This window comes from Tribolium madens, unplaced genomic scaffold, assembly GCF_015345945.1.
Source record: "Tribolium madens isolate multiple individuals breed KSU strain unplaced genomic scaffold, Tmad_KSU_1.1 Scaffold_96;HRSCAF=242;Tcas5.2_LG5, whole genome shotgun sequence".
Taxonomy (NCBI): Eukaryota; Metazoa; Arthropoda; class Insecta; order Coleoptera; family Tenebrionidae; genus Tribolium; species Tribolium madens.
Window position 1 is genome coordinate 15001915 of NW_025401068.1, and position 22356 is coordinate 15024270.

Consider the following 22356-nt stretch of genomic DNA (forward strand, 5'->3'; position numbering starts at 1 on the left):
ACTGCAAAGAAAAAACATTTTTTGCTTCATCTGAAACGAGCAAATTTGTAATTAAAATTTTATTATTCTGTTTCAGCGAAAAGAAAAGTTAATTTTGCTCTTGATTTTGGCCTTTGAATAATTTTTTTCTGCTTTTTAAGTCACATTGGTGGTTTTATTTATTTGACAACTATATGAATTTATTAATTAAATAATGACTTTGTTTTACATTTTTTCATCTTAAAGCTGTTTTTTTTGAGTTGCTATTTAACAAAATTATGATTTTCACAAACACTTTTGTTATTTAACTTGCGAAAACTCATTTGTTAAAGTGACATAATTGTCAAAAAATAAAACCGCCAATGTGATGGGATTTAAAAAGCAGACAAAAATTAAGTCTAAAATCAAGAAAAAAATGAGCTTTTCTTTCTACTGAGTTAGAATAATGAAGTTTTAATTACAGATTTGCTTGTTTCAGCTAAAGCAAAAACTATTTTTCCTTTGAAGTTTTGGCGTAAAATCAAATATAAAAAAATTCCTCTTGTAAACTCAATCCGAGGACATACTGTAGAACTATTAACGAAAAAAACAATAAAAATTGTCAAAAACAACCACTTTTAAAGAATTTTGGAGGTCCTCGTGTTTCATATCTAACTCCCGTTAAAAAAGAATTTGATCTGACTTGGTTTGTGTATTAATTCAACGAAATCTCTTGAAATAACACTGAATTTCAAAGCAAAGCATAAAAGATTTTTCTATTACATTTATTATTTATCGTGATAACTTTCTAAAGTACTCCATGAATAATAAAATGAGTAACATTTTTCTGTTTTTTGATTCAGTTATTAGCTTTGAAAGTTGCGGTTGGGTTTATTGCAAAAAATTTAGAAACTTTCAAAAGTTATAAGCTCTACTTATTTTTTTTTTAATAAAATGCAGTCTTAGTGGTAGAAAATTTAAAATCATAGTTTCGAGTTTTGCATGTCTGGTTCCATAATAATTACAGATTTAGACTTTACTATTTTAGTGGTGCATCTGCCGTGACATTTGTTACTTTGAAACATGTATCTCTGGTATGGGAATTACATTTGTTATTTCAGCTTTTATTCCTAGAATATCGACTTTCTAAAATCAATTTAACTTTATTTGCTTTCAAAGCTGAAATTTATACATGTTGGTTTGTAATTCACATATTTCCTACTGTTTTTTCTTCTAAATTTGTTGTCTGTGTGTGGACATAACTCCGAAACTCTGCTTAAAGTTGCCTCCTCTAAATGTGTCCTTAGTTTCATTAAAACCAAAAGTTTCTCTTGGAAATAGATGGTATAAAAGATTCAACCCTAAAATACAAGTGCAAAGGTCGGGTCGAGAAAGTATATATTAGTAGGACTGTTTGTAGTTCACTCCTGTTTTGCGGCTTTTCCGAACATCCTTATCTGCTCAACGCCGAATTATAATATTTGTCTTTTCTAACAAATATTAAATTTGTATTTGCTTTTTAAACCGTCCATAACTTTGGCGTAGTGTAAGCGCTTCAAACGATAAAATGCTTTTACAAATTAATATTAAATTTTCAGTCGGAGCGAAGTGATTTCATTCCGAAACTTACGAATTAGATTACCGAAACTGCGACGGAGGTATGAGAGTTTTCACCACTAATTTTTCATTTTTAATTCCAGTGCGTCTCACAACCAGAATTCGCCGAAAAGAATGGGGGATATTCCTGTTTCTGTCGACAAGGATTCTTCCATCCTGATGCCAACCTCAGCTGGAAAGGCTTTTCGGGAAAAGACATCGAGAACGGAATTATCAATACGACAAGGTCAGTAAAACAAATTTTTTGATGGCCTCAAAAATTAGTTATTGACGCGACGTCCCAGTTATAGTAATTTCCGGGATAAACTGCCGCGAGATATTAAATAAAAAACTACATTACCATAAAAAAGCCATAATGCAGCAGGGAGATATAAATCAGGGATAAAATTTACATTTTTCTTAGACCGAGCTCTGAAATTCATAGAAATTTGTCTGAATTATCACACCGAAAATTAAATTTCCCGCTTCTTCATCACCCCTTTTATTCCATATTTGACGCGTCTTTTGAGTATGAAATTTATTTTTCTGGGTAATATTAAAACCATTAAAACCATTAAAAATTTCTCACGCTTAAATTTCCGTAGAAATATCCAATGAATTCCCATATTTCCGCACATTCACCTAAAATATATCTGTAAAATGCAATCTAAGTATTATTTTGGACTTTTTGAAAAAAAAAATCTAGTTTAGTCTGTAAAAAGCAATAAATCGAAAGCAATTTTCAAGTCACATAATCAGTGTTTGCTAGGGCTTTATAAGTCTGTAGTGCTCGGGGCGTTAATATATTGCTTTTTCGACTATAATATTTGAAACTGATAAATCTCACGAGACCACTGTTAGTGGCTCATTTATTTTTTGGTTTCTAACAAACAAACATAAAATAACTCAAAGAAGAAAGTTAAATATATGACTTTAATTAATTGTGATCAGTTGTTCCGACAAAAATTGGTTCCTTGTTTTCACTGTTTTTGGCTAAAGATTAAGTTTTTATATGTTGATGCTTTACACGAACACGTTAATGAAGGACTTACATTAAAGCTGCTTATGTTACCACGATGATGATGGAAAATAATATTGTTCTACTTTACCACAACATTAAATTCAGCTTATCATTATAATAACGGAAGCTTAATAAATACAGAAACTATCAACAAACTAGTTAAAGTTCATAATATACAGGGTGTCCCAGCCAGTTGAAAAAGTCCATTAGTGACGTTTAAACGGTAAAATTAAACAAAAATTGTATAGGACATTGATAAATACTAATCAAGTAATCACCTAAAATTATTTTCAACCATACAGCATGTCCCAAAAATAAGTTACGATACAAACTTGTGTTTTTTTAAATGAAACACCGTATGTTTCTTTGCATTTTTGGATGTAGCCTTTTAAAACAATGTTTTTACGCTAAACTTTTATTAGTCGATTTTGCTTAGTTTTAGAAAACATACAATTTTTAAAAATTTATTACACAAAAACTAAAACAGCTGAAACAATTTTTTTCTCACTTCTGCAAACAACAAAGTAGAGAATTTGAAGCTGCAGCATTTTTTTCGTGTTTTTCATTTATAAAGATTAATAAAATAAGAAGTTTGTTAAAAGTTAAATAATTTTAAAAAATTAAATGGAACACCTATTTTTTATTTTTGCATCTAATAGATTGATAAATTGTCTATTTAAAAAAATAAACTTTTAAGGTCTAGAATTGATAAATAAAAAGATATTTAACATTCAATATTAATTGTAGCAACAATGCCTATCAATATCTGATCATTGTTGATATTATGGCAACCATAGTAATTCCACCACGGATCACTTATCCGTTGATTTATTCAGAGATTGTAAAAGTTGTTATAAATACTAAAATTCGAATTATTTTATTGTAAAAATAAATAATAATGGATTCAGTTTAACACAAATGTGATTATTGAGTGATATTTCTTCCATCTCTTGTGCAACTGTGCACTTTTTGACTACTGAAACAATAGTAATTATCTTTTTTAATGTTTAACGTTAAATATCTTTTTAGTTATCGATTATAAACACCTAAAAGTAAATAATTTTTGAAAGACTATTTAATAATCTTTTAAATGCAAAAACAATAAATAGGGTGTTTCATTTAAATTTTTTACGTTATTGAACTTTTAACAAACGCCTTCATTTTTTTATCTTTTCAAATGAAACACACTAAAAAAATGTTACAACCTTATAGCTTGTACCTTCTTCTTTGCGGTAGTAAAAAAATATTTCTAGATGTCTTAGTTTTTGTGTAATATTTTTTTTTAAAGTGCATGTTTTCGTCAAAAAAACCGTCTTATTTTTAAAACTAAGCAAAATCAACCAATAAAAGTTTGTCAAAAACATTGTCATAAAAATCTACATCCAAAAATGATAAGAAACTAGCATCTATCAATTTCCACGTTTTTTGAGCAAATTGGAAAGTTGGAGCTTGAAGTGACCGTCTTAGTACTTTTACCAAAAAATTAGATGGTGTCAAAGTTCTCTATCTGCTAGCGCACCAAATATGAATAATAAACAAGGGAGTTCCATCGCTTCTGAGAATAATGAACAAAATACTGTTATCCCAGTAAACAAGAGCAAAATTCATTTTGTTGTATCATAATATTTTAAAAGTAAACTATTTTACGTCCCAAACTCGTAGCTTAATAAAAAGTGCAAAAAATCATGGCTTGGGTTTTGTGTTGAAAGTTTATCCGTTTTTGTTTCCTTTCCTAGACTGCCCTTTCAATGTGTTAAGTTCATTATTGCACCATCAAATATGTTTTTGGTTGAAATTTGTGCAGCTGGAAAGGATATCTTTGACACAAGCGGCTGTCATTCCCTTAACCCATTCAACGGACTTCATCAATTTTACATTGTATAATCCAATTCACCTTTACTTTCGAATATCGAGAGTCGCTCATACACTTCCATTTGTCACAGCCCCACTAATGCATTGCCTGTTTTTGACCCCTCAAATGGGGAAGTAAACGATCACTTTTAATGTCCAACATCGATTCATCTGCTTGTTTTCACCGGCATGGCAGACAAGGAGAATTTCAGACGCATTTACATTTTGCGGTATAATTCGATTAATAACTTTTCTAGTTGAAAGCTATTCCAAGTTGGATTTATGGATGAAAACACGCCGACACATAATTGTGAAATATTGTTACGGGTGGGTCATCCTCGTTTGAAATTTTTTACGAATAAAATTCTCTCGGCAATGTATCATGGAAAAGTTATGAACGTAAAACTCCCGAATAATTATTAATGCATCGGACGCTTTCCGACACAGATGCGAATACTATTTCATTGATTTCTAAAGCTTGCCATGATACTCTCGATTTTTATTACAGCACGACTTTACGACAAACTCATGACTGCTAAATGGGATCTTGGCGCCATTTTTGATTGATTTTAGAATATTGTTTGTTTAAACTCCGTTTCATTACGTGAGAAAATTAATTCCTGGCAACTAATACGAAAAATTAACAGTAATCAGTTAAAATTTATTGATTTCAAAGTTGAAGGAAAAAAACTACTAAAAGTGATAATTTATGCAGCAAAGCTGAACGTAGTGAGGCAAATACTTCAGCTGAGCTATAAACTTACTTTTACTCCAAATAACATACTATTCTATCTGCAAACGTATTCAGTTCAAGAGTAAAGAGCAACACTTAATTAACAAGTAAATGAACAAAATAATCAGGACGCTTTGCAGCTAATGAAACCATAACAACGCTTATAAACAAACATGACGTGTCAGTATAGGAATGTGTGTTTAATATTTTCGAAAGTGTTTATTAATTTAACTAGTGCAGTTAGTAGTGCAAAATGTCAAATGCTGACGATTGCTGTAGCAGCGAAAGAGGCAAAAAAACAATATTGGTCAATGTCAATAATGGTAAAAGTAAAAATGTTTAATCGAAAAAACATGCAAATCGGAAATCAATAATTATTATCAAATGAACAGAATAAAAAATTTTCATTAAAAATGTTTAAAACATTTTTTGGCATTTCGATCTGGTTTTTGAGTTTGTAAGTGCTGTACAGAGTGATTAAAAAGTCTCGGTTCACCTTTTGGGTGATAATAAAGGACATCAAGTGAATTAAAGTTCCCGTGACAAAAAAAAATTTAAACCTTTTTTGACGACATAGATAGATCTTTGATTTTTTGAACTGAGGAAACGGCAGATCTTGCAACATTAAACAGATACTTGTTGAAAAAATCACAATTCGTGTAACTAGCAAATTCAACAATAAATTAAACCCCACAACATCGGAAACAAGTCGCGGTTTTTTTTTCTGAAAGAACAATTTGAAAAAAATCATTATTTTTATGCTTATTTCATATTTAACAAATGCCAGTTTCATTTGTAAATAGCTGCTTATAGTTTGGCCAGTGGTAGTTTACCATAGTCAGGGATAAATTTATAGATCGCATGACGATAACAGACGAAATTGTTCATTTCTATTATTAATTTTTTGCAGACTTTAATTTGATTGTTACAAATGTTAACCTGGTTTTGTGTTATATAAAATAATAAAATTTTACTATCAAACTAAGGGCCAGTTTCATAATCGAATTAAAGAAATGTTGGTTTAGAATGTGAAATTATGAACAAGTCACAATCACAAATTAGTGTTCGAAAAACTTAATTTTAACGAGATTTTGTCAAGAAGTTGCTTCTATGTAAGAAAAAGAAAAATTAAAAAAAGATTTTTTAATTTTAATTTTAAGTGAGTTGCTTGAAAATACATATAATACATGTAACTCAAAATCCTCTTCTCGACCTAAAATAGGCAAGAACTTTTTTTTATCAAAGAACCAAAAAATTAATCTACCTAGCGGAAATCTGCAACCACTGGTTTTGCTTTTAAAGTTTTAAGAATAAATTCCACACATTTGAATCAACACCAATGGTTACTGGTAAACAATACATATAAACTTTGCTTTGTAATAAAATCAGAAAACTATTTATCTGTATTTCAATAGTAGCTTCTGTTGAAATTCCCTAGACCACTAGACGTTTTACGAGGGTCAAAGAGCGCGCGCATTGTCTACGTTTGAATCACAAATCTGTAAGGAACGATCTTGTTACCGGATCAGTCTCAACGATCCTACTTATGCTCATTGCCTTATTTTTATTTACTTACTTTTCTCTACAAAAATAAACCTTGTCTATAAAAATTAGAGTTGATAAGCTTTTCTATCGGATGCTAGGAAATATTACCTGGTACTTTATTGATTAAACTTTCTCATTCTCTTCAATCGTGTAATCTCATCAAGTAATTGTGTAGACATGCGGGAAGTTGTCAGCGAGGAGCGTTGGCATTAAGAAGTTTAATGTCGAGCTGTTTTAACATTATTTTAAGTCAAATAATCAATAAGGGGTGGATATTTTGCCCTTTTCTTTTTTTTTTTTTGACAACAAGACAAACGACTTAGGGATGGGACGAAATTAATGAAAGGATTGTCTCTTGCAGGTGTGGTCCATGTCCTTCGAAATGCGACGTTTGCGAATCAAATGGGATATGTTCGGCTCGCAGAGACGTTTATTTGAAAACTGCAATCCTCAGCATCCAACTCGGATGCATGGCAATAACTGTCATTATTGCCTTGGTGGTCTTGAAGCAACGTAAAACGAAGGTAAATCCCGATTTCCCACCGACTCGTCATAATTTCATTATTCAATTGCAGTCGATTGCATCTGGCATGTGGACGATCCTGGAAACGATTTTAGTGGGAATATTCATCTTATACTGCACGGTTAGTAATTGTTAATTAAAACTCGGGTAGTTTGGCTAATTAGGAAGTAGGTAACCCTCTCATCAATTTTTCAACCGGTAAACTCGAGTGAGTGATCCTGGAAGAAAACGCAGCTCTGGGCCAATATCGACCTATCCACTTACTCTCCNTATAAATTTTGACAAAATCTGATAGTGTGAGGTTTAGAAGGGGCGAGCGGCAAAGCTGCGAGCCTCCCTTAAAAATTTTGACAAAATCTGATAGTGTGAGGTTTAGAAGAAGGCGAGCGGCAAAGCCGCGAGCCTCCTTTATTTTTACAATATCTGATAGTGTGAGATTTAGAAGGGGGCGAGCAGCAATGCCGCAGTGAGCATTCGTATTTACGAAATTTTTGAACGTTTTTTTTTGCAAAATTGTTTAAACCGGTATTTCTAGACACTTCCTTAGTTTCCCCCACTGTCTTTTGCAACACTATGTCTTAATTTAAGTATTTCTTTAAGGAATTTTTAAATGTTTTTTTTTGCAAATCTAGAACTCTTTTATTTCGGTACATCTGGTTTCCCCAACTGTCTTTTGTAGCACGATGTTTTGAAACGTCTCGAATGACATTTTTTTTTAATTTAAGCATTTCTTTAAGACATTTTTACATGTTTTTTGCAAGTCTAGAAACTTTTTTATCCAGTACATCTGACACTTTCTTAGTCTCCCCTACTGTCTTTTGTAAGACGATGTTTTGAAAAGTCTGGATTGCCATTTTTTTAAATTTAAGCATTTTTTAAAGATATTTTTAAATGTTTTTTTGCAAGTCTAGAATTTTTTTAATCCAGTACATCTGACACTTTCTTAGTCTTCCCAACTGTCTTTTGTAGTACGATGTTTTGAAACGTCTCGATTGGAATTTTTACTACTAAATTCAAACATTTCCTTAAGAATTTTTCTTCTTTTGAAAATCAAAAAGTCAGTACATTTAACACTTTCTTTCAAGCCAAAGTAATCCGAAGTAACCCAAAGTGGCCTAAAGTGACCTGAACCGACCTGAAGCTATTCGAAGTGACCCAAACATTATTTTTTACAATCTAAAAGACACTTTACTAAATAAAAATGAAACTCTTAATCAAATCCGAGAGGATTTGACCACATCAGCTAGTTGTTAATTAAAACTCGAGTAGTTTGGCTAATTAGGAAGTAGGTGACCCTCTCATCAATTTTTCAACCGGTAAACTCGAGTGAGTGATCCTGGAAGAAAACGCAGCTCTGGGCCAATATCGACCTATCCACTTACTCTCCAATCTCGTTTCGCACGCTTACAACTTGCCCAATATGGGGCTGTTAGCACGATCCTCCTCTCCTTATTTTATGCATTGAATCGCGATCAGGCCTTTGATTAGGTTCTTCTTGTTTGCTTATGAAATACTGTTGATTTTAGGTCGTTGTGCGCTTTTTCGAGCCGTCGGTGGTGCAGTGTTTACTAGAGCCTTGGGCCAGAGAAGTCGGCTTTATCATTTGCTACGGTGCGATTATCCTTAAATTGTACCGACATCTGATCGAATTTCGCACAAGGAAAGCCCACAGATGGGTCGTCAAAGACACAGATCTCCTCAAGTATCTCCTCATAATGGTAATGTCGGTGCTGGCTTACATGGCGGCATACACTTCAATTACCCTCAACTTTTTGAAAGAGAACTACAGTTTACTAAGAGAGGAGGTGACTCAAGACGGGGTGCACTACCAAGTCTGCAAGCCCTTGTGGTGGGACTACGTGACAGAAACAGGGGAATTAGTTATTCTCATATTTGGAATACATCTCAGCTACGCGAGCAGAAACGCCAGGACGCAGTTTCATGTGAGTTTCCTATTTTTGTCAATTAATGTCTTTTTTATTTCCTTGCTAATCGATTGCGGTACATGTGTCGCAAATGATGATTTAAATTTTGCGTGTCTGATGATGTAGATGGTTACACGCAACAGTTAGGGTGCAACAAATGTATGCAAATGCATTCACACTGAAAGTGAGATGAGATTAAAAGGCTGAGGTTACACTAAACTGGAGCTCTGGATACTCCAAACACACATTATTCGCTCCATTTACTCGATCATCCAAGGATGTGGCTGCCACGTAATTTCTGCATTTCTGCACAGTAAAAAATGCAATGGCAAATATTAACACTAAAGTCTCTAAATAGAGTATTTCACACGAAAAATAGTGAATTAAAAGTTTCTTGAACACAACTTCGAGTTGTGCTGGAAAATTAAACTTTCTATATTTCTAAAACCTTTTGTTATGTACAGGGTGTCGTTCCAGCGAGTTGAAAAAGTCCATTAGTGACCTCTAAATGGTAAAATTAAAAAAAAATGTATAGGCCATTGATAGATACTAATGTAGTTCACCGCCTAAAATTATTTTCAATTATAGCGTGTCTCGAAAATAAGTTACAATACAAACTTTTTAATGAAACACCATATGTTTCTTATTAGCGTTTTTGGATGTAGATTTTTATGACAATGTTTTTAAGTTTATCTTTTATTGATCGATTTTGCTTATTTTTAAAAATAAGACGGTTTTTTTGACGAAAACATGCACTTTTTAAAAATTTATTACACAAAAACTAAGACATCTAGAAATATTTTTTTACTACAGCAAAGAAGAAGGTACAAGCTGTAAGGTTGTAACATTTTTTTAGTGTGTTGAATTTGCAAAGAGAAAAAAATGAAGGCGTTTTTTTAAAATTCAATAACTTAAAATTTTTTAATGGAACACCGTATTTATTGCTTTTGCATTTAAAAGATTATTAAATTGTCTTTCTAAAATTATTTTCTTTTAGGTGTTTATAATCAATAACTAAAAAGATATTTAACGTTAAACATAAAAAAATACTATTGTTTCAGTAGCCAAAAAGTGCACAGTTGCGCAAGAGATGGAAGAAATATCGCTTAATAATCACATTTGTTCTAAACTAAATCCATTATTCTTTATTTTTACAATAAAATAATTTGAATGTTATTATTTATAACGACTTTTACAATCTCTGGATAAATCTTCGGATAAGTGATCTGTGGTGGAATTACTATTGTTGCCATAGTATCAACAATGCTCAAATATTGATAGGCATTGTTGCTACAATGAATATTAAATGTTAAATATCTTTTCATTTATCAATTCTAGACCTTAAAAGTTTATTTTTTTAAATAGACAATTTATCAATCTATTAGATGCAAAAATAAAAAATAGAGGTTCCATTTAAATTTTTTCAGTTATTTAACTTTTAACAAACTTCTTAATTTATTAATCTTTACAAATGCAAAACACTAAAAAATTGCTACAGCTTTAAATTCTGTACTTTCTTCTTTGCAGAAGTAAGAAAAAATTTGTTCTGTCTTAGTTTTTGTGTAATAAATTTTTAAAAAGTGCATGTGAAATAAAAGTGAAATCGACTAATAAAAATATTGTTTTGAAAGGCTACATCCAAAAATGCAAAGAAACATACGGTGTTTCATTAAAAAAAAAACACAAGTTTGTATCGTAACTCGTTTTTGGGACATGCTGTATGTTTGAAATTAATTTTAGGTATCGTAACTTATTTTTGGGTTGAAAATAATTTTAGGTAATGCACTAGATTAGTATCTATCAATGTTCTATACAATTTCGTTATTTAAGGGTCACTAATGGACTTTTTCAACTCGATGGGTCAGCCTGTATCTTTAGTAAAAATGTTTGTAATCAGCAAAATCACCAGATTTTTTACTGAGTCTATTTATTGAAGAAAAAGGAATTGACTAATTAATTAATTTGTTGGGTTAGCCTTGGATGCGTCAATTGTATCAATATAACAGTTGTTGAGCCAATTGAGTTAAATCCGTTAATACATGCGGTTGATTTTGTGCATTCAACCAACTTTGCAATGGGTTTTCTGGTGGATTTGGTTTTTCAGGAGCTGAAAGACCAGGATTTGAATGTGGATTAAGTTCACGTCAATCACATTTCATGGATTTTATGATGAAAATGAAATCTAGCCACGTCGCACATACGGGGAGTAGAAAGACAAATTCTTACCATTTAAGGACAAGAGTGCTGACATGGTGTCTTTATAATGAGTAGTATAACAACTATAAAGCCAATTTATCACAGAACAATAGGTTGTCGACTATGCTTCCTCACAGCATTCATCACCTTCTCTTCTCGACCATCCATCTACATCACTTCATTACTTCCGGTTATTCAATAACTGTCTTCATATAAGAAAAACTTTAAACTGCCATACGCATCCTTCGCCAATTTTGGGCTTGAGACAATGAAAGGAGTGACAGGTCAACGTGCCTATAAACACAACTCACTATCGTTCGAATTGTGGAAATGTGTTTGCTCATTGAAATTAGCAAGTTAATCGGTCAACATAATCATCAGATGGTCGATAACTTCATCAAACACTAATAATAATTGATCGAGTATGTTTCTACAGTCCTATTCAAATTTATGGAACAAAATTAATATTGATAGATTGTAGATGTATATTCATGAACGCAAACAATGGAATATGGAAACGTGGGTTGGAATTAGCCACCATATCGTAAAAATATGGATTGCAGTTGCAATTTTTTTATTTTGAAAAACAAGAAACATGAACCACACGCACGTAATTAACGAAAAATTACTCTTATACGGAAATATTTTCTAATTAACTTGAAATTTAAACTAAGCTCCAAAAGCGTCCAAAATTTTACTAATTATAAAAGTTTTAATTAAGACAAACTATAAAAAATCTGTAAGAAAGCCGTTTACGATCCCTGGAGATGTAGTATATTTTTTGCGAAAGAGGTATATTCTTTGACCGTGAATTTAGTTCTGAAAAAACGAATTACATAATTACACGCTCTAGTAACAGTAAATGTGTACTTCCTTGTTGTGTGAGCACAATATTTTCACCAAATAAATCATCCAGTTGCCTACTAATGGTAACGGCGACGTCTATGTGATGATTCCGACATATCACATAGCAGTTTTAAATTAATTTAATTAACCAAAAGAGATTTCTTTTGCATTTATAGAATAAAGTTGATGTTTGATTTTGGTTTAAAACGTAAAAGTTTGAAGTAAATGTACGGTTTAGTAATTTGAAAATAATTATATGCGTGGTGGCACATGATTGACACAAAATTTAATTACTATATGAAATTTGAACAAAATCTATAGGTTGTCCTAGCGTAAACTTTTGAAACACTAAAAAAGAAAACGCTTCCAAATAAAAACTGTTGCAGAATTCTCTTTTTACAGAGCGAATTTCAACAGTTTCGTAGATTTTATGATATATAACCTTTAGATCTCTCACTCAGAATGTCAAAGGGGGAAATTTCTCCTTCATGCGTAATTTACTGCACAAAATCGTATTATTTAGTCGTTGAAATTTCAGTGAAAATATATTGACTTATGTTCCCTATGGATTGTAAATGAAATAGCTAAAGTAATATGTTTTTGATAGGAGCGAAGTTTCCTGTGTGCCGCAATCAGCATCGAGTTGGCAGTGAGCACCCTTTTTTATATAGGACGTATCTTGTTACTTCCCGGACTTCATCCGGACTTCGTTTTAATCATTTATTGCTTACGAACACAGTTGTCGACAAGTATGACGTTGATGTTGGTATTCATCCCGAAATTTTGGTACCAGCAAAAGCAAGTGAGGTCACTTGCGCAAGAATATTCGTGCAGGATACCAGTAGATGCTTTCAAGGTAAGATGTGCAGATTGTTAAGTTGAAAAACACTGCGAAAACTATTCAAAAACCCGTCAATTAATGAAATTCGGTGAAAACAAATACATCATTGCAAATAATTTGATATAATCACACAGGGCGACAAAAAAGTCATGTTGTGACAACTTGACAAATATATCATTTTGTTCGTCTCAGTGAGACAAATCAAATGCACTAAAAACATTTCAAAACGTCCACACACTAAATGATTTTTTTCTAATTAAATTTTTTTTTTCAAATAAAATCCATTATAAAGGGATGGATTTGCCCTTTAGAATGATACGCAATTTAAAATTTAATATTGGTGAACTTTTCTTCAAACAGTGTTCGAAGAAGTTCGAAGTAAATCGATGTAATTTAACAAAAACCCTACGAGTATTTTTTTTTCTTCATCACCATCGTGTAGAGCATCTTTTTATTAGTTAGAATCCAAATTTTTAAAATAATATACCGAGTAGTTTTTAAGATATGATTTTTTGAAGTTAAGGTTTGCTAATCAAGCATTGCGCCATACAGAAGAAAAACATGTTAATCTTACTTAAAATTGCATTTTTATAAAAGTATGTTTTAAGACTCTTCTTTTGCTTAAAAATGGTCAATTGCACCTTCTTTGTTCTAATTAGAATAAACAAAAACTGTTTGTTTACTTAAAACAAACAAAGAGTACTTGCGTTCTAATTAAAGCAAACAAAGAATTTTTTCTTCTAAAAATGACCACTGATCACTGAACAAAGAGGATCTGGAAGTTTAAGGCATTAGCTTCAATTTTAGGGCAATTTTTTTCAAATCAAATCACTTTCCATTCAGATTCCGGTTTGTTCACTTTGTTTTAGCTTTCTGAACTTTTTTTTTAATGTTCTCAGCAAATGCTTTCTCATCCTCATCACTTTTGAGTCTTTATTTGAAGGAAAAGGTAATGATTTTTTAAAGTTAAAGTATTTCAAACTCATTTAAATTAGAGACAGACGAACAAAATGATATACAGGGTGTTTCAATGAAAACGAGCCACATTTTTTGACGTAATTTTTAAAGCACCCTCAGTAACCTCTTAACCACCACGCACTCCAACTTTAAAAATTTAAATGGCACTACCCTACTTGTGGCACATCAAATGAAAGCTATTTTAGCAAGGTTTTCAAAACTTTTTACTAAAATTGAATCAGATCATCCATTCATGAGATACAGGGTATTCTAATAGAAACGAACCATCTTAGAAAAAATTTGCAAAAAAAAACCCAAAACAGGTTAATTTTGTTTTTAAAAGGGACATTTTTTGACGCAATTTTAAAAGCACCTTCACTAACCTTTTAACCTCTATGCCACTTAACTCTAAAATGTCAAATAGCACCAACCACTAGTGATACAAAAAATGAAAACACTTTTAAAATGCTCTTTAAAAGCTTTTTAAAATGAAATAATTTTTATACATTCATAAAGTAACGGCAAAAAACTAATCTTTCAGCAGTCAGTATGTACAAAGGAACTTAAGAACTATATTGCTGTTTTTTAGATAATTACATTAAATTATAAGAAACGTTATTACCCCCTGTCCTTTAGTCTGATTATTTTGACAATAAAATAAAGAAATAAAAATAAGTTTGTTACAGCTTCAATAATACTTGTAACAATATTAGTATGTTTCTTGTAATTTATTTTATTAGTTTTTATTAGAAGTAATCACTAATTAGAAACATTATTTTTTGCGAATATCTTATGTAAACATAATCCCATTCAACTTTAGAAAAGAGGTTCAAAAAACATTTTAAAAACACCTTTATTTGATCTGTCGCAAGTGAGTCGGTGTCATTTGAAATTTGGAAATTGAGGTGGGAAAAGTGAAAGGAGGTGCTTTTAAAATTGTGTCAAAAAATGTCTTTCTTAAAAACAAAATTAACCTGTTTTGTTTTTTTTTGCAAATTCTTTTTGGATCGTTTTTATTAGAACACCCCTGTATCTCATGAATGGATGGTCTGATTCAATTTAGGTAAAAAGTTTTGAAAACTAAAATAGCTTTCATTTGATGTGCCACAAGTGGGATAGTCCAATTAAATTTTTAAAGTTGGGGTGCGTGGGGGTTAGGGGGTTACGTCAAAAAATGCACCCTTAAAAACAAAATCGACCTGTTTCGCCGTTTTTGCAAAATCTTTTTAGTTTCTGAGATATTCGGGGTGGCTCGTTTTCATTGGAACATCCTGTATAATTTGTCAAGTTGTCACAACATGACTTTTTTTTGTCGCCCTGTGTAATATAAAATACTCACTTTCCTGGAGGTTTTTTAATGTTTGAAATGTAAAATTTGAAGCGAATTTTATTCATTTGAAAATGTTCATTTCTATAAAACCGTTATTAATTTTTGTGAAATATTAATACAATTTATGTATTTACTATAATTTGATTGCATTTAATTGTAGTGAGTACAGTTACATGAAATGGAAAAAAGTACTTTTACATGCAAATCTGCAATAAATATTTGTTAATTTAAACTGTGACAAATAAAAAATTATCTTAAATGATTAAGAGGGAAAATAACTATCGAATGTTTTGTTATGTCTAATGATGGGAATGTTTGGACTTAATAGCTTCAAACTGGAATAAAAACATATAGTGATTATATGTCTTAAATGCCAAATCACTATGTGTCTGAACATTCCCACAACTTACACCGCTGAGAATGTTCAAACACCACACAACAATAAAATAAATTCATCTAGAAGAAGAAAAATTTTCAAGCATTTTTTTACTGCAAAATCAGTTTTATTTTTCGGATCATATTACGCAAACTTCAATCAATGTCGATTGGTCCACGACCCATAAACTGTTGAATTTAAATGGTGTAGTATGGCGTTCCCTACCAATAAAATATTGATTGTCGCAGTGTTTAATGTAACATCATGTCATTCGATTCGCTTTAATTTTGTTATCGTCCCTTTTCTTGCAACTTGGCCAAGTTAGTCGTGACATCTGACTGTCCTAGTTGCGAGCAATTTTTTCCATTAGTCACGGTGAAGTTTAATTCTGCGGCTACCTGTTTCACAGGATGTTAACGCACACGGTCCACTAACGGGCAACAATAGCGATGTGGACGTGGGTGAGGTCACTTTGGCCGACATGAGCCCCGACGACATCAGGGCCGAACTCAAAAGACTCTACCTGCAATTGGAGCTTTTCAAGAGCAAAACGATTTGCAGAGATAATCCACACATATCGAAACGTCGCGGAGGGAGGAAGGCCCAACATCGCAGGTTCAGCTTGCAGGTACTATTCATGTAATTACAAGATACAGCTGTTGTAATTTTTGTATTTTATTGGGGAATATAAAAACTGTTATCTAACACAATCTATGTTTAATTTGCATGCAGAAAAAAGGAAGCAGAGAAAAGGTAAGTCACGTTAACCTACCAGGGCGGTCTGGTGTTCAAACTAAACGCACGACCGAAGATGGTAATCGTCGCCTACCATAACCGAGTTCACTGTGTGTAAAGACAACTCGGCCCTCGGCAGGCCCAATTTTTGCAGTCTTAGCAATGAATAACATGATATGATTTTTTCATTCAAATTTTGATCTACAAAAAAATTGGCGAAAATATCAATTTACAGCCAAAGTTTTGTTGAAAAAAAGAACATTTTGTTGGCTGTACACCAGATATTTAATTATCTCAACGAAAACTTTGAGAAATAAAAAAATTATTACTTACAAAAATTTGCAAATGGTCTTTCAAAGATTTAAAAAAAAATTTAGTTACTTAAATACGAAAAATTTAATTGTATACAGAGTATACCACCGAGTTGAAAAAGTCCCTTTGACCTTTAAATGGTTAAATAAAAAAAATTATATAGGACACTGATCGATACTAATTTAGTCCATCGCCTAAAATTCTTGAATCTTGAAATTTGGTATGTAAGTTACTTGTAGGAAGGGGACGCAGCACGAAACAATTGGTAAAAATCGGTCGCGCCGTTTGGTCGCAAAGACCAAAAATCCGCCCCAAAATTATACGGTTGAAGACACAATAAATTCATGGGAATCATGAAATATACCTTATTAAACACTAAAATGTGATAAAATAAAAATAATAATGAACTAAAAAATTGCACCTCAGACTCGAACCCGCGAACTATTTCGCGTGTAATCTGGCACTAATGCAAACGTTAGGTTTGCTACTCGGATTTCCAACACCGTAAGGATGTTTTCCCAATAAGTAGGATAAGGAAAGTCGTGTGATGTTTACACCAGATTTTTTTAAATGAAACACCATATGTTTCTTAGCGTTTTTGGCTGTAGATTTTTATGACAATGTTTTTAAGGCAAACTTTTTTTGGTCGATTTTGCTTACTTTTAAAAATAAGACGGTTTTTTTGACGGAAACATGCACTTTTTAAAAATTTATTACACAAAAACTAAGACATCTAGAAATATTTTTTTTACTAACGCAAAGAAGAAGGTACAAGCTATAACGTTGTAACATTTATTTTAGTGTGTTGCATTTGCAAAGATAAAAAAACGAAGGTGTTTGTTAAAAGTTTAATAACTTAAAAAATTTTAATGGAATACCCTATTTATTGTTTTTGCATTTAAAAGATTATTAAATTGTCTTTCTAAAATTATTTACTTTGAGGTGTTTATAATCAACTAAAAAGATATTTAACCTTAAACATTAAAAAAAGAATAATTACTATTGTTTCAGTCGCCAAAAAGTGCACAGTTGCACAAGAGATGGAAGAAATATCACTTAATAATCACATTTGTGTTAAACTGAATCCATTATACTTTATTTTTACAATAAAATAATTCGAATTTCAGTATTTATAACGACTTTTACAATCTCTGGATAAATCAACGGATAAGTGATCCGTAGTGAAATTACTTACTATGGTTTTCATAGTATCACCAATGCCCAGATATTGATAGGCATTGTTGCTACAATTAATATTGAATGTTAAATACCTTTTCATTTATCAATTTTAGACATTAAGAGTTTTTTTTTAGATAGACAATTTATAAATCTATTACATGCAAAAATAAAAAATAGAGTGTTCCCTTTAATTTTTTTAAGTTATTTAACTTTTAAGAAACTTCTTAATTTATTAATCTTTAGAAATGCAAAACACTAAAAAATTGCTACAGCTTTAGGTTCTGTACTTTCTTCTTTTCAGAAGTAAGAAAAAATTTGTTCTAGCTGCCTTAGTTTTTGTGTAATAAATTTTTAAAAAGTGCATGACTAATAAAAGTTTAGCATAAAAACATTGTTTTAAAGGCTACATCCAAAAATGCCAAGAAACATACGGTGTTTCATTTAAAAAACACAAGTTTGTGTCGTAACTTATTTTTGGGTTGAAAATAATTTTAGGTAATGCACTAGATAAGTATCTATCAATGTCCTATACAAATTTTTTTAAATTTTACCATTTAAAGGTCACTAATGGACTTTTTCAACTCGCTGGGACACAGAAACGGTTTAATTTGCTGTTTTCTTTAGATTGGGCAAAAAATAAGTTTTGAAAGGTGTACCCACTATAAAACAGGGAAGTTTAAATGTTTAATTGGCCTTGTAGCAAGTCTTTTGCTTTTTAATACTAAGGTAAGTGTGTTTAATGAGTTATCTTCTAAAATATTAGCCTTTAATACCTGTTATTGCATTTTAATGGTACAGTTTAGAGCAGTTTACAGTTAAATTTATCGAAAAGTCGTAAAGCTAGAAATGAAGCATAATGTTTGTTTTGAACTCAATCTATTAACGCATGAAACGGCAAAAGAGTCGATAAATTAATATTATGTTATTTATTGTTAATTTATATTTATGTGAAGGTTATCCTGCCGATGCTACACACTTATTTCTATCTGGAAGCGTAAATTTTATTAATAGTTTGTGTGATTGCGCAGAATTTGCATGGAAAACACCGCGTGCAGAAGCAGGAGGAAACGACAGAGGCGGAACCGTCCAGGACTCCGGAAGATTCGGTTTGCAGCAACGAGGGCCCCAGCGCCATTTATAGCGACCTACCATCGACCGCTCATACCACTGACCATAAATAGAGCAGATAATAACCCATTTCGCAATGTGAATTTGTATCACTGTAGATTTAACAGTCGTGTATGCATCCGTTATTTAGAGATTTTTGTAGATGCCAATCAACGTTTAAAAACCTCAATAAACACTGACTTAAACTCAATTATAAAAATCTACGCTAATCTAGGTCGTAAAAAATGATTTCTTTTTCTTAATAAAAACGGTGATAAAATGAAATCTCTAAATAACCGAAATGGATAAATCAAAAGTACGATCAAACATAAAACAATCCTCATTCAAATTGCGTCCAAATTTATTTTGTACCCCTAGTTAACGTGCTTCGTACAATGGAATTTTGTATCATGTTCAGCTTTAGTCTAGAAGCTTAAAGCATCGACTCTTTTTGTTGCATTTTAGATTGAGAGGGTATGGGACCAACTAGCCCAAAATCCGTTTTATTTGTAACGCAAAATTCAATTTTTTCGAATTGGGAGTCTTTTTGAAGACATTAGTGATATTAACGAAGGGTCTTTTACTTATTTGTCATTGTATGTGTTTTTATCATCTAATTACATTATTATGTAAAAAGTGAGTTATAGCCGAGTTGTATAATAAATTATTATTTTGTATATAGTTTATATTGTTGTCTTGGTTTTTATTTAAAAATAAAACATTATGGTAAATGGTGTTTCTATTTGCCTAAAAAACTTTAAGTAGACCAGGCGTGGTTCACCCAGAAAACGAATAAAAAGCGGTGAAATTAATAGCAGCCGTTATTCGCATCTTCAACAAAATAGAGAAAATTATTTAATAAAACTTCTTTGTTCGGAAACAAACTGTTAACCCAGTTGAGTGAATCCGTGGGCGATTAGTACAGTTCACTTCATCCTTTCAATAAATTTTAAAACCAATTAAAAGATGTAGGGCGTCTCCTTCTCATCATTACATAAAATTCACAATAATATTCAAATTATGTTGTAGTAATTCCATCACCGTCTAATTATAATTCACAGAAGCTTAAATTCCATTGAGCGTTTCTTGGATAGTTGCAATATCAAGATCCACGCTTTCAGTTAATTTAATAACAAATTGTAAAAGCACAGCATGTATTTGTCAGTAATTTCTCGATTATATTATTGTGATTTAGGAAAGCACTAAAATTACGTACAGTTAGAGTATATTTTATCTGATATCTTGTAACAAAGGAACCGTTACTGACATTTTATTAACAACTATGGGAATTGCTTTTAAATATGTTATGTTTACAATAAAAAATTGAGGCTTTGTGCCCATTGGAACTAAATTGCAATTAATTTGTAATGTTGGTGTTAACACGATGCATCAGGTTAAAATACTCTACGATGCATAGTTTTTTAGACATGAATTAAAAAAAAGTAAAAATGGCTCCTTACCCGGATTTATAATTTTATAACGAGTTTTCGTCATTAAATAGAAAATTAAAGGGAATTTTGGAGTTTTTTGTTTTTTGCTCTAATACTTATTGTTTCCAAGAATTTAAAGTAAAAAAAAACAAAATTCTGAAAATTTTTACTGTTTGACAACGATTATGGCCAAACTATTTTACTTAGTGCAAAAAGAATAATCAATAAGAATCTGAGACACAAGTTTTTAAGGGGGGAGTGTAAACAAAATTTTCCTTTTTTTATTTCGTAAATTGCTGCAAAACTGTATCTCAATGATATAATATTTTGACGTAAACCTATGTTCCGGGGAATCGATTGGCGTGAAGAAAACTGCAAGATTCGTAATGGTTTTGAAGTTATAGTCGAATTAATATTTTTGAATTTTTTTTTATTTTATCAGAAATTTTCTCGAAAACTATTTATCGTAGAACACTGATCTTTTTTGTATATGATAGAAAATTAAGTATTATTTCCAAGGTACCAAACATAAGAGGTTATTGCCAATAAGTCCGGAGTTATTGGTAATAGACCGCTCCGGGTGCCAAAAATCGAGCAAAATCTCGACAAAAATCAAAAAAAATTTCAACCTTAAAATTCTTTCATATAATATTTTTTAGATTTCTAAAGGCCTTAAAGACTCAAAAAAGGGCATAAAACGTTATTGAGCCAAGTTTAAAAAATTTCGAATTTTTTGAGTTTTTGAAGGTGAACGGTAGTAAAATCTTAAAAATAGTCAAAGTACTCGTACCTTGAGTTGTAAAAACGCTTAAAATATGGTTTTCTAGACGTATAATTACACGCTGAACACGATGCGACGAGTTAAAATACTCTGCGATGCATAGTTTTTATGATATGATTTTTTTTGAAAAAAAAACTAAAAATAGCTCGGTACCCGGTATAACCTTCCAGTTTGCGCAAATTAAATAGATAATTTAAACCAAATTTTGGTGTTTTTTTCCTTTTTTTTTTCTAAGGCCAGTTTTTATAGGACTTCGCTATTATCAATTAGAATGAAAAGCAGACCAACCGTTATATATTATGAGACAATCTTCCAAGAAACTGTTAAAACTAACTTATAAAATTTCATTTTCAAATAAACAAGTTTTTTAATTATCTTATTTGCACTACAGCTTGAACTGTACCAGAAAAACTAGTACGAATTGGAATGGCATTTTCACTTAACCACTTACCAGATGGTTACAATGGATTCTACTAATTCCAGATTTTGTAAAAAACGGTTTCCTAATAAGGTTCAAACTTGTAAAAATAATAATAAAACAATAGAATTTTTCCCACACAAATCCTATATTTTTTTGATAGTAATTAAATGACACTCCTGATTTAAATCGTTTTTTTTTCTAAAAATGTACTATTTTTTATCATCTTATTAAATGGTTAAACAAGTAGTAGTAGAAAGCAGATTTTTTTGCGAAAAGTTTTTAAAATACATTGTTATAATGAGTCCACTGATTAGAATGTAAAGATTCTAACATTGTTTTAAAACATTTTAAAAGTAAACAACCGTTTTTATGTGTTTTAAACACACAACTGAGACTGAATTGACCCTGAAAATATTTTTCACGAAACATATATTTCTGTTTTTGTAATACTTTTAGTAAACTTAATGTTATAGGAATTTATTGTTTATTTATTCAGTCCAATTACAATTAATTGATTCTATTATAAAACGAATCAAAACCTCATCGATTACGAGTCAAAGAAAGCAGCTCGTTATTCAAAAGCAATTTATTCCAATGATTCTCCAACCGATTTCACGGTTTCCAGTAGCGGACTGGTTCTTGCAATACATAATTGCGTAATACCTTGGCCGAGCATGAAATGCAATTTCCAAG

At 31.3% G+C, this 22356-nt stretch overlaps 1 protein-coding gene across 6 annotated transcripts in view; it reads left to right on the plus strand.

Moving 5' to 3' along the window:
* Positions 1–19756, plus strand: part of LOC123012660 (probable G-protein coupled receptor 158) — a 28229-nt gene extending 8473 nt beyond the window's left edge. For 5 of the 6 annotated variants that reach the window (XM_044410719.1, XM_044410720.1, XM_044410723.1 and 2 more), the window contains exons 3-10: positions 1659–1801; positions 7066–7228; positions 7280–7348; positions 8754–9170; positions 12802–13050; positions 16108–16326; positions 16431–16451; positions 18953–19756. In XM_044410719.1, the coding sequence (XP_044266654.1) occupies positions 1659–1801; positions 7066–7228; positions 7280–7348; positions 8754–9170; positions 12802–13050; positions 16108–16326; positions 16431–16451; positions 18953–19105 (1434 nt within the window). In that variant the 3' untranslated portion in view covers positions 19106–19756. The remainder of the gene's footprint in view (positions 1–1658; positions 1802–7065; positions 7229–7279; positions 7349–8753; positions 9171–12801; positions 13051–16107; positions 16327–16430; positions 16452–18952) is intronic. The other variant, XM_044410725.1, reaches the window with a different exon arrangement.
* Positions 19757–22356: the final 2600 nt, after the last annotated feature.